The 12,240-nt window shown below is 35.9% G+C and overlaps 1 protein-coding gene across 2 annotated transcripts in view; it reads right to left on the reverse strand.

Moving 5' to 3' along the window:
• Positions 1–12,240, reverse strand: part of Scn2a (sodium voltage-gated channel alpha subunit 2) — a 141,531-nt gene that overhangs the window by 81,366 nt on the left and 47,925 nt on the right. Inside the window, exons 1-3 of one of the 2 annotated variants that reach the window (XM_090342719.1) lie at positions 11,851–12,008; positions 9,918–10,235; positions 8,611–8,729 (exon numbers count right to left, since the gene is read on the reverse strand). In XM_090342719.1, coding sequence (XP_090198845.1) covers positions 8,611–8,729; positions 9,918–10,184 — 386 coding nt within the window. In that variant the 5' untranslated portion in view covers positions 10,185–10,235; positions 11,851–12,008. Of the gene's footprint in view, positions 1–8,610; positions 8,730–9,917; positions 10,236–11,850; positions 12,009–12,240 lie in introns of those variants that run through there. The other variant, XM_090342720.1, reaches the window with a different exon arrangement.

Genomic DNA, 12,240 nt, shown 5'->3' on the forward strand with positions numbered 1-12,240 from the left:
ATAGATTCTATGCTTCCATCAGAAAGAATGACATTGACCTGTTCATACGGAAATGGAAAGAAAATGGAAAAATAATGTTAAGTGAAGTAAGCCAAACACAAAGAAACATCAGCCCTATGATTTCTCTTTATTTGTAATAATGAGTATATGTCTAGGATAGTCCTAGCAGAGCATCACAATAGCTCAATAGCTATGTACATACAAACATATAAAATGAAGGTAATCAAAATGAACTCCAAGATATGGAAAAAGAAATTTTTTATTTTTATTTTTGTGTCTAATGTACTATGTGATGTTATTTATTTTTATTTTCTTCTTTGGTTTATCTCTGTTGTCTGTTTTTTATTTTGGTACCCTAAGTCTTATGTATATGTTTATCTGATTGGGGGATGGGAGGGGAACAACAAAGTGGTGAGACAAAGGGTGAACCAACGTGGCAACAGCCATACTCACAAGACCCTATGTTGGAACTAAACTTTACAACTTGGGGGGAGGGGAGTTAGAGAGAAGGAAAGTGGGAGAAGATAAGCAATAGGGTAACAATATTCAACAAAAATGTACTTATCATCTTACTTACATTGTAATCCTGATATAGCCCTTATAATAAAATAAAACAATAAAAAATTAAGAAACTAATTAGCAGCCAAATAATTGAAATAACTTTCATATTTAATATAAAGCATCATCCTGTACTTTTGTGAATTTTTCTTTCTTTTTTTGCCAGTCCTGGGGCTTGAACATGTCCTTGGACTTCTCAAGGCTAGAGCGCTACCACTTGATCCACAGCACCACTTCCAGCTTTTTCTATGTATGTGGTACTGAGGAATCCCAAATGGGTCTTCATGCAAGCATTCTACCACTAGGGAGCTTTTGATTCATAATCCAGAGAACTTCCAACTTACCACAGTACTTTTGTCATCTCTTATCTCTTCTTTCTCTTATTGGTGGTGTTTTGTATTCTTTTGGCCTCCTCATATAAACACAGACTAGCTTCTTCTGGTAGAGATTTTCCTCTTAACTCACAACCTTTCTAAACTGTTTAGAGCCCTATCTCTTTTCTTCACTCTGAGCCAAAAATTTATGAAAAACTGTTCTCTTTCTTGACGTTTTGCATCTATTACAGATGAAAAAACTCTATGCTTTTCTGTCCCTAAAGACACAAACAAAATTTTCTATTTTATTTGATTTGGTCTCCATTTACACTCAAGAAGATGGGTTCTCTCCTTTTTACTATGTGCCTTTTCTTTCGCTTAAACAAGGTCCCAGTTCTTTGGTGTGTTTGTGCTTCAGGGGCATCATCTTTCTCACATCTTCTGAAATGTTTCATTTCTATTTTATGAAAGAAAGAATATAGTATATCTAAGCCATTTTTGCCTTTTCCATCATCTTCATGCTCCTAGAACTCCTCAACAAACGTAGGTCCAGGTACTATTCCTGAACCTACCAGTATTGTATTGGGAGTGATTTCTCTTTTGGTATTTAAATATTCTGTTGTCCAGACAAGATTTGCACTTAGGTTTCTCATCTACCCTTTAAAATAATTTCAAAGAATTTGAGTTCTGACTCTGAACTAAAAATCAAAATCTTTTCATTTTATCCTTCTGCTCTGCTGACCTATTGCTCTGTTGACAAGTTCATAGTCAATTGCACTACATCCAACTGAACACCAAGTGTCATCACTTCTTCCAGTGACTATTGAGACACAAGATTTTCTTTCTTTCTTTCTTTCTTTCTTTCTTTCTTTCTTTCTTTCTTTCTTTCTTTCTTTCTTTCTTTCTTTTTGCTGGTCCTAGGTCTTGAGCTCAGGACCTGGGCACTGTCCCCAATTTTCTCTGTACTCAAGGTGAGCACTCGGCCACTTGAGCCACAATGCCACTTTCACCTTTTTTTGTTATGTGGCACTGAAGAATCCGACATAGGGCTTCATGGATGCTAGGCAAGCACCCTACCACTAAGCCTCATTTCCAGTCCCGCATTTTTCATTAAGACTAACACCACTTCTAAATAATCCTCTTGTACAAACTGATCTGTGGTGTTTATGTTGGCTACATTCAGTCCATTCCACATATTGTACAAAAATGACCTTTGTAAATATTATTTGGATAATTTTAGTAATTCCCAATGCCCTTAGAATGATGATAAAAAGAATCTCTTGAGTCAGTATTGTAATAAGAGTTCTGGGCTCTATCTACTTCACTGTTCAAAGTAAATAGCATCTGACCTGTTTTGGTGCACTAGTTGTACATTTTAGGGTGCTTTCAAGTATTTCTCCAATAGCAGATCTCATATATATATACACACAAGTTTCTATATTTTAAATGGTGCCCCATAGACTAAACATAATGTAAAAACTAAGAGCTTCATGAGATTTATGCCACATGTTATTCATGACCATGTTTTATAATTCTTGAAAGTGTTCTTATAATAGTAAAATAAGGCCTTATGCTCAAAAGTTTTTTCTATATAACACGATTATCATTTTGATGCTAACATGTATATGTCAGAGAGGCGGATTCAAATGAAAGTGCAAGAAGTCTGTGTTATGATTATGAGAGAATGCATTGATCTCACAATGACACAGTGTATATCACTGATGCACCGCAGCACTGGAGCACAGTACCCTTGTCTACTACATACAGCTTCTATCTGGCAGAGAAATGTAGTTACTGAAAGGTTTTGAAGCCATGTGGGAAAACCCAGTTGAATGCTATCTGGATGCCAACGTTGCAATTGACTATAGGTTTAAAGTAATTATGATGTCTGCAAATCTGTAATATGCTAGTGATTTTGAAATGCCATTTTTTAAAATAGTGATGCCAATGAAAATGATATTCAGTGACTTTGGAATTTCTGAGGGAAAAATGGATCATTATGGGATTTTTTGTCATGTAGACATTGTATCAGTCATTCTTTTAACTATTTTGTCACATAACTATTAGATCGGTCATTCTTTTAACTATTTATATGTCCAAATTGCCAAACACCAAAAATAGTTCAATTAGTGAATCTTGAAAATTTTGATTTGAAAAGCCTGTAATGCAGTCTTTTTCTTCACCCAAATGATTCAGATGGGCCTTTAATTTTGAGAATCTTCAACCTAGATGACTTGAAGGAGGCTTATGGCTTACAAAAGTAGAAGACTGGAAGAGACACTTACGGAACAAAACAATCCTTTGGTAGTATATATCAAAATAATAAAGAAAAGGTCTTACTTCTAAGGAATAACTGGGATTATTAGCATTGAAAGGCCAAGTAAACAGCCAAGTGAAATGGTCAATGGTGTGCTAACCATGAGGACCAGATTAGCTATAGGTTAGGACCTTTCAAAATAGCAGATCATTTCACAGCTACATGCGTTTTGACAATTTTCCAACTACAAATACTTAAGTCATGTTTACTTTAAAAAATTTATATATTTCACTTAATATGATTTTTTTCTAAGTCTTTCCATTTCCTAACAAATGGGTCGATGTCATTCTTTCTGACAGCAGCATAGAATTTCATTGTGTACAAATACCACAACTTGTTATCCACTCATCAACTGAGGGACATCTGGGGAACATAGGCTCAATGGTTTCCCTCATTTGTCATAATCAGTAGAAACCTTGGGCTCTCCTAGCAGAGATTTGCAATAGAGCAAAACCTTGATACATAAGGCCATATAGTATGATGCTAATTGAAAGGACCTCTAAGATATAGAAACAAAAGCCATATAATGAGTGATTGTTGTCCTTAATGTACTATTTTATCTCTCATCTCTTTTGCTGTTCCTTTGTTATCTCATATTGTTACAGTATCTCACTTTATTATCTGATATAGTGGATATATTTGTATTTGGTTATTTGAAATTGGATAGGGAAGGGAGGAAAACAAGATGAGAGGTGGAGGTGGGGGGAGGGAAATGGGGACCAAGACATGAGAAAGGGTATCAATGTATGTGAAGTAATGCACCTTCTATTAATTACAATAAAAATAAATGGAAAAAATTATATAGTACATCTTTAGAGAAATTTTAGGTTGACAGAAATAGAGCAAAATAGCAGACATCATATATGCCACTTGCCTACTTCCACTATCTAATTATAAATATGTTGAACTAATTGTAGCTATATTTGCTACAATTGATAAAGCAATACTCATAAGTTATCATTAAGTCAGTTCTACATATTTCATTAATTAGACTATTATATGACTTTTAAAATATAAAAAGTTGCTAAATAGAAAAAATTCAATCTATAACTTAAAAATAAGTAAAGTGAGGGAAGGGATGGGGTGGGAGAGGGTAGGTAAAAATTTGGAAAGGAGTGACATCAATCTAGAAGTGCTGCACTGTACATTGATTAAAGTGAACCAAGCAACTCATGAGAAGAGATGTGAGAGAGGGAATAGAAGAGAATGTAGAAACAGATGATACTAAGCAAAAGGAAAGAAATATACTTGTTATCTGAAGTACATAAAGGCAAACCTGTTGTAGCTCACCTCTAAAGCAACAATAAAGTAATTAAAATTTTTTGACACTTAAACATAAGTACAAATAGTTTTTTAAATATAAAATAGGTAACTAGGTTTAAGCATGTTTATATTTAATTAAAATATGAAATTAATTTTAATGTACAGATATCATAAATAGAAAGTTTCAGAATCTATTAAATTTATTAATCATTGAATAGCTTATCAATCATATACATGTCAAAGTTCTAAGTTTTTCTCAGTGACTGAAATAGTATATTCAGCCAAACAGAAAAATATTCAGGCACAAAAAATATGAATTTTAAGCCGGGTAATGGTGGCTCACATGTGTACTTCTAGCTACTCAAGAGGCTGAGATCTGAGGATCATGGTTGAAAGACAGCCTGGACGGGAAAGTTTGTGGTAATCCTATCTCTAATTAACCACGAGGAAACCAGAAGCTGTTCTGAGGCTTACACTATCCTTGCAGAAGAGCTCAGAGACTGTGCCCAGGCCCTGAGTTGAAGACTCACCACCATCAACAAAAATTTATTTTGCTGATTCAACACATGGCAAAAAAACAAAACAAAACAGAACTTCAAAGGACTACATCTAGTAGCAAAACACCTACAGCTTATGTTATTGTCCAACTATATATGCCAAATTATTAAATTCTAGTACAGTTTTCAAAAGAGCAATATCAACTAGGATGATACTTCCTTATGAAGTAGGCTTATATAAAATAAAGTAGAATGAGACCGACTCTATAAAGCATCAGAGAAAATGTCTTTTAATCTCTTACTTTATTTATACTAGGTATTAAAAACTTGGATTCTCCTGTTGACTCATGCTCTCAGATCTAAAACATTTTCTCTGTGTGTGTGGCGAGGAAATCCTTTATCAAGTTGATAATGAATGTGCTTGCGCAGCCTGTGACTTGGAGCTCTGGGGTGACTACGAGTGGGACAGCTTAAGCTTCAAGGACACCAACTTGGGGTCGATATACTCTGAACAACCACATAGGTTTCAACAACTTGCATGATTCTCAAAGGTCCTTTTTCCTTTTTTCTTTCAGTCATGGGACTTGAACTCTAGGCTTGGGCATTGTCCCTGAGCTCTTCAGCTCAATGCTACTTCCCTACCCCTGGGCTTTGGCCTAGTCCCTGAGCTTCTCAGCTCAAGGCTACTGCCCTACCCTTTGAGTCACAATGCCACTTCTGAATTTCTGGTGGTTAATTGGAGATAAGAGTCTCACAGACTTTAAATTGCCCACACGGGCTTTGAACTGTGATCCTCAGATCTCAGCCTCCTGAGTAGCTAGAATTACAGGCATGAACCATTGTGCTGGCTTTGAACCATGATCCTCAGATCTCAGACTCCTGAGCAGCTAGCATTACCAGTGTGAGCTACCACCCCTTGGCACCTTGCCCATTTACTTATTCAGAGCTAGAAGATAGAGCTAACACTTAAATCTCATTGATAAGATCATTATCCACTAAGATAATAACTATCAGTTACTTTTATGCCACTAATAATTTATTAGAGATGAAATGTAAGCTATTTCCAGATCATCATTAAGAATAAGAAAGCAGGGGCTGGGAGTTTGGCCTAGTGGTAGAATGCTTGCCTAGCATAAATAAAGACCCAAGTTTGATTCCTTGGTACCACATTCATAGAAACAGCCGTAAATGGTATTCTGGCTCAAATGGTAGACCACTAGCTTTGAAAAACCTGAGGACAGTGCTCAGGCCCTGAGCTCAAGCCCAGGGCTGGCCTAAAAAAGAATAAGAAAGCATATGTAATTTGTTTAAAAGACCCTTAGTAATGTTACGTACTATCCAGAGGAGCTGCAGAGAAATTTTAAACTCATTATGTGTATAAAAAATCAGTGCAAATATGTTTACATGTATGCTATAGGCCGAAAATAGTGTTATAATAGAGATTTTCTAAAATAAAAATGGGAAACTTACCCAAGAAGGACAGATATCTTTCTACACATCAGTATATAATTCTGATCTAGGATGAATACTGAGTGATTGTCATAAGTAAAATGTTGTCTTCAGATGTTTAATATTGGCAAATTTGTATTTGTCATTATATAACTAAGTTGTAACTTTTTTTCCAGTTCTGGGGCTTGTACTCAGTGCCTAGGCTCTGTCCTCGAGCCTTTCTGTGCTCAAGGCTAGTGCTTTACTACTTGAACTACAGTAACACTTTTTGTTTTTTCCGTTTATGTGGTACTGAGGAATTGAACGACAGCTTCATACATTATAGGTAAGCACTCTGCCAATAAGCCACACTAATTCTCATCCTGGGTTGTAACTTTTGAGAGCTGGAAGTGAAAGAAAATGAAACCATTGCATCATTTACTTTTCTTCAAATTAGTACAAATTTGCACAGTTCTTTGCATGAAAAATTATGATGTAAGGAATTATCACATGAATATGAGATTAGTTAAGTAAGTTGGAACTGCTTAGAAGAACTTTTGAAGCCAAGCTAGTTGTAGCTAATCCTAGCTACTCAGGAGGCTGAAATCTGGCAGACTGAATTTACAAGCCAGTTGAGGAAGAAAAAGCTTGAGACTTCATCTTCAATTGACTAGCAAAAGCCAGTTTAGTTAGTGATGTAACTCAAGTGTTAAAGTTCCAGACGTGATCGAGCCAAGCACACACAGGCCCTGAATACAAATGCCCATATCAATGAAATAAAGACTCTTTTAAATATATAGAGAAAAACATATGTGTTGTTAATGGCCTGAGTACTTTGTATCTAAAAATTTAAAAAAATCAGTTCCTTGCTGTTGGTTGAAAAATGCAAGAGATAACATGCCTAGAATCTGAGACTTTCAGCTGAACCTCTAGCTCCACTGCTGGTAGCCTTAGAAAGTTGGTCATTGTGGTAAACCCCTTTAATTACTGTACCCAATAGGTTGAGGCAGGAGGATCAAAAGGTCCAGTCTAGCTGGGATAGAATGAGAACTTGTTCAAAAATATGCAAATTATGTAAATATGAATGATAGGTAGTTCAGCATTAGTTGCATAATTTGGAGTATCTCAGGTCTTTTGCAGCATAATCTAGTGTCTTGACTTTAAATAATATCACATAATGACATCTTCCATAGTTAAATCTGCATTCCAACTTTGACTTGAATTTTCGACTCACATACCCACATAACTCCTCAACTCCTCCACTAAATATCTAACAGGTGACTGAAACACAGCACATTCAAAAGCAAAGTCTTGAATTTTCTACTAAATTTCCTCATCTGAAGTCCTAAGCTTTGTGAATACTAATTTCTTGTAGTGGTGATGAGACTCTATGTCATAAGTCATAAAACCAGGCCCTGAGATAACCATGTCATGGAATACCACTTTATGGCTTCTTCTAAAGAAGAAAGAAAAATAAATGTCCTCTCTAACACTGTGTTAAATTTCAATTTCTCTTTCCTATTTCTGGTCAATGATGAGTATCACAAATCATCACAAGACTACTGTAAATCTCTGTGCTCACGACAGACCCACTCTTCTTTGATTCTGTGGTTTTCCATGGCTGACTCTCAGCCAGACTACAAACCTGGGCCAATAAACATTTCATTCCCAACCATGCTGTCAAGAAGTACATAAAATGTTAATCTCATACCAGTGTGCAACCAAGTCTCATTTCTAAGAAGTAAGACATTTCAGCGTGCAAATACGGATATTTATAAATGTGTATGCACTCGAAGTTTTCAAGTGCTGACAAAAAAGGAGAAAGTAATACAATTTAGACCAAAAGACACAAAATGATGTAAAGATTATGCATATATGTAGTATATTGAAATAGCTGTCTATCTATCTATAGTTCAAATATAAAAGCAGTAAGAAAAATTAGTACATGGAAATTTCTCTATTATGTAACACTGTAAAATTTTAGCACACAGATGGAGAACCTAGTAATACAGTTAAAATTAATGAACTCTTGGATATAGCAAGACCTTCAGAAAGAAATAAGAGAAAACAGAAGTCATGAGTTGAAAAGAAGAATTACACAGAAGATGAGAAAGTGTTTTACTTACCCATAATCCCATTTTGCAACATGCTAACTGTTGATTAAGAGAAAAAAAAGAGCAAATAGCATAGGCCAATAACACATATTTTGAAAACAACTCAATAAAAAGGATATGAATGTACCAAAATCTTAATAGCTAATTTTCTAATAGGATTGAAGGGAGTTAAAATGTACAGGGCAGAGGTGGCACTGAATCGCGAGATTGCTTTTCCTTTATTCAATACTATAAATGTCTGAAAAAGAAAACAGCATATAAAAGGTAATTTAGAATGTGTATTAATCTTATCTAAATATAATGGTAAGAATATATTTTAAAATATTGCTCTTTAAAATAATACAGTAATCCACTAATTATTGACATAGTACAGGGCTATAATGCATTTTTTTCTGTGAGCCCTGAAGCTCTTCTAAATTGAATTAATAACATGAGGATTTTAGGAAAACATAAAGAAAGATCTCTGGTCAATAGCATTTGAATCCTTATCAAGCTTTAATGTAAGTGTTTCACAACTACACCTGTAATTCCCATAAGAACACAGCTGAAGTTTTCATCATTATTGGAATTATATATTTTTCTCCTAAGAACTACAATGTTTTTCAAGTGTGTGTTTTGCTTTAACATAATATTTTCCCCACATACATTCTCTGCTATTATTTTGTCTATAGAGAGCCATGATAAGGAGAAAGTCTATAATATGGGGGGGCATGATCAAATATGCTAAAGATCAAAGTGACTTGCAAAGATGGAGAGATAATAAAAGAGAGTCAGGTACTTTTGAAAATGCAAATACTGAAAAATATTTTCATAGACTGAAAACACTGAAAAGTATTCTCCCATTTCCACTGTTTTGTTGTTTTTGTTTTTTACTTTTTGGCCAGTCATGGGGTTTGACCTCAGGGCTTGGGCATTCTCCTTGAGCTTTCTCAAGGCTAGTGCTCCACCACTTGAGCCACGGCACCACTTTTGGCTTTTTCTGTGTATGTGATACTGAGGAATCAAACCCACGGGTTCATGCATGCTAGACTAACACTCTAACACTGGGACACACACACACACACACACACACACACACACACACAGCCCTCTCATTTCTACTTTCTACCTCACTATACTGAAAGAGCATCAGATCGATACACACCCAATTTTAGCTATAAATAATATTTAGAAGTGATAGGTCTTTGCCCTTCCTCAGTTTTCCTCTGTGGAATGCCTCTTCAGTTCTCTGCTTGTGTCAAGAAAACCAGTTCAAATGCGTGCTTCCCAAAAGATGTCTGGGTTCATGGGTCATTATATGGTCAGGCCCACCCACATCCTGCTGATATTTCCACAGACAAGAGAAGGCTCACTGTTCTTCACCATCATCTTTGGGACCAGCCCGGAGAAAATAGAGGAAATAAAGGGAATTTGGCAAAGAACTCACTTTCTTATTGATATAGAATGGGTCCAGGTCCTCCAGGGGCTCTGACACCATCTCTGGAGGAATGTCTCCATAAATAAATGGAAGCGATTTTCCTGCTTCCAAGTCACTATTTGGCTTTGGGCCATTTTCATCATCTTCATCCTTACGTTCCTGCTTAGGTCTCTTAGCTTTCTCTTCTGCAATGCGTTGTTCAATAGCAGCAAGAGATTCCCTGGTGAAGAAGCGGAAGCTGTCAGGTCCTGGCGGTACCAGCACTGATTGTGCCATCTTTTCATCCTGCTCCTTTAGTCACTGTTTAGCTCCTCGCATAAGAAAGTGCTACAGATGGGGGTTGGGGGGGGAGAATATAAAAGGAATGACCATTAGCAGAAGAGATTACGATGGCAATTCTGACACAGAACACTGACATGAAGCATATGAATCAAGATAGCTAAAGCACTTTATAAAGGAAACAGTTCTTATCATCCAGGGACTCTCATACATGCATTCATTTGCTTGCACAGAGAGCTGTGTTTCACATTCAGTAGGTGTCTATGAGGTAATCTAATTTTCCATTTCCAAAATGTTTCAAGTGATTGTGCTACTTGGGAGAAAAATACCCAATTCAAAGCTTGGAACTAGAGGATACTACTTTATGCTTACTGCTTTATTTATGTGAATATTTTGGCAGCCATCTTTTTCAGCATTCTTTCTGAAAATATATCCGACTCAAAACAAGAGATGCAAAAAAATCACACAAATTTCACAACCAGAGCTGTGCAAGAATGTTACCCATCTCTCCATTGTTTTTCCAGATCCCTTTGGCCCATTTTATCACCTTTAGAAGTTTATTCAAAATCATTACACCAGGGAAAGAGCTTAGGAAATCCCTGAAATGCCAGGCTGTGGAAATACAGGTAGGTGCAGCTTGAAAGCAGGGAATAGGAAAGAGGAAGAGATGCTGAATTGTGCTTGGAACTGCTTAGGAACTACACAGGAAGAGACCCAGATCTTGCCAAACCAGGCAGGAAGTCACTCACATCAAAGCTCTGTAGCTTGGACCCCCTGATGTTACAACCTGCTGCTAGCTAGTGTAATTTCTTCTTAAATTAACAAATTTGCCATATATGAGGAAATTTCAAAGAGATATCCCATTTTAAAAAATAGGTCTCATTTTTAGAAAAATCTAGCAGAATAGCTTGAATCTTATTGCAGAATTTTGATTTTAAAAATTATTAAGTGTAAAATAGTTTGTCTTTTAAACCACCATTTTTATAATGGATCACTGTGATAACATAAATCAAGTTTTGCTGGTACTTGAATCATACACATTTTATTAAAGTAGGTTACTGGTGAGGATACAGCAACATTTTCAAACATAATCTCTGAATCAGAGATTTGCAAACAATGCAACCAAAACCGACTTCTGAATGTTATCTATACAAAAATTTTATTCTTTCATTTGAAAAAAAAAAACCATTTCAACCTCCCATCCTATAGAAATGAAAATTGCCTCCGAAATATATAGGAAGTAGTTTAAGTGTAAAATATGCTAGTATTCATTTCTATAGTATATAGCAGATAAAACAGAAGCTATATAATAAAATAGTTGTTATATAGTTTCCAAGAGAATGTTTTGAAGTTGACCAGAACCTTTCAGACACTAGCTTTTAGACTGTTCTTTCACTATGACAATACCTCCAAAAACATACCTTATTTTCCTTACCATCCCTAAAGGTCTTTATGCCTAGCAACAAGGACAAGCAAGAAGGTGGTCTTTGACACTCAAGGGAGGAAACTGTCATGCCTGGAAGCTCTAATAGAAGAGACATGCTAAAACATGCAGCTACAGCTTCAAAATGAAAGTGGTTCCCCTGCAGATTTCCCCAAGGATTCTACTGAAAAGGTAGAGAAGCATCACAGAGACAAGCAAAATAGAATATTAAAACATTACCCCTGAAGAATCTTTTACACTCAGTTTGGAACTGATAAGCTGGTACCAAGAAGACTGTAGCTAAAATTCCATCATGCTTTAAAACAATCTTTTTCTTTTTCTTTTTCTCTTTTTTTCTTTAATTCTCCTTCAAAGACCACACCTAACTTCCTGTGAAAGGATTCTGGTAACTGAAGTAGGGACTGGCATTTCCTGTCTCGGACTACAAAGTGACATCATTGTAACTGCCACTAGAGGGCAGAGGAACTGTAAAGAAAACCACCTCTCCTGTATTCACAGACACACCAGAAACAGTCCAAGGCTTTCAGCAATCTTAGACTGTAACATTATGACGTTGCTGATTTCAGCTATTAATTTTACTAACCACTAATGCTACTGTTCACATTTTAT

The sequence above is a fragment of the Megascapheus bottae genome, chromosome 12, assembly GCF_031878675.1.
Source record: "Megascapheus bottae isolate mThoBot1 chromosome 12, mThoBot2.hap1, whole genome shotgun sequence".
Classification (NCBI taxonomy): Eukaryota; Metazoa; Chordata; class Mammalia; order Rodentia; family Geomyidae; genus Megascapheus; species Megascapheus bottae.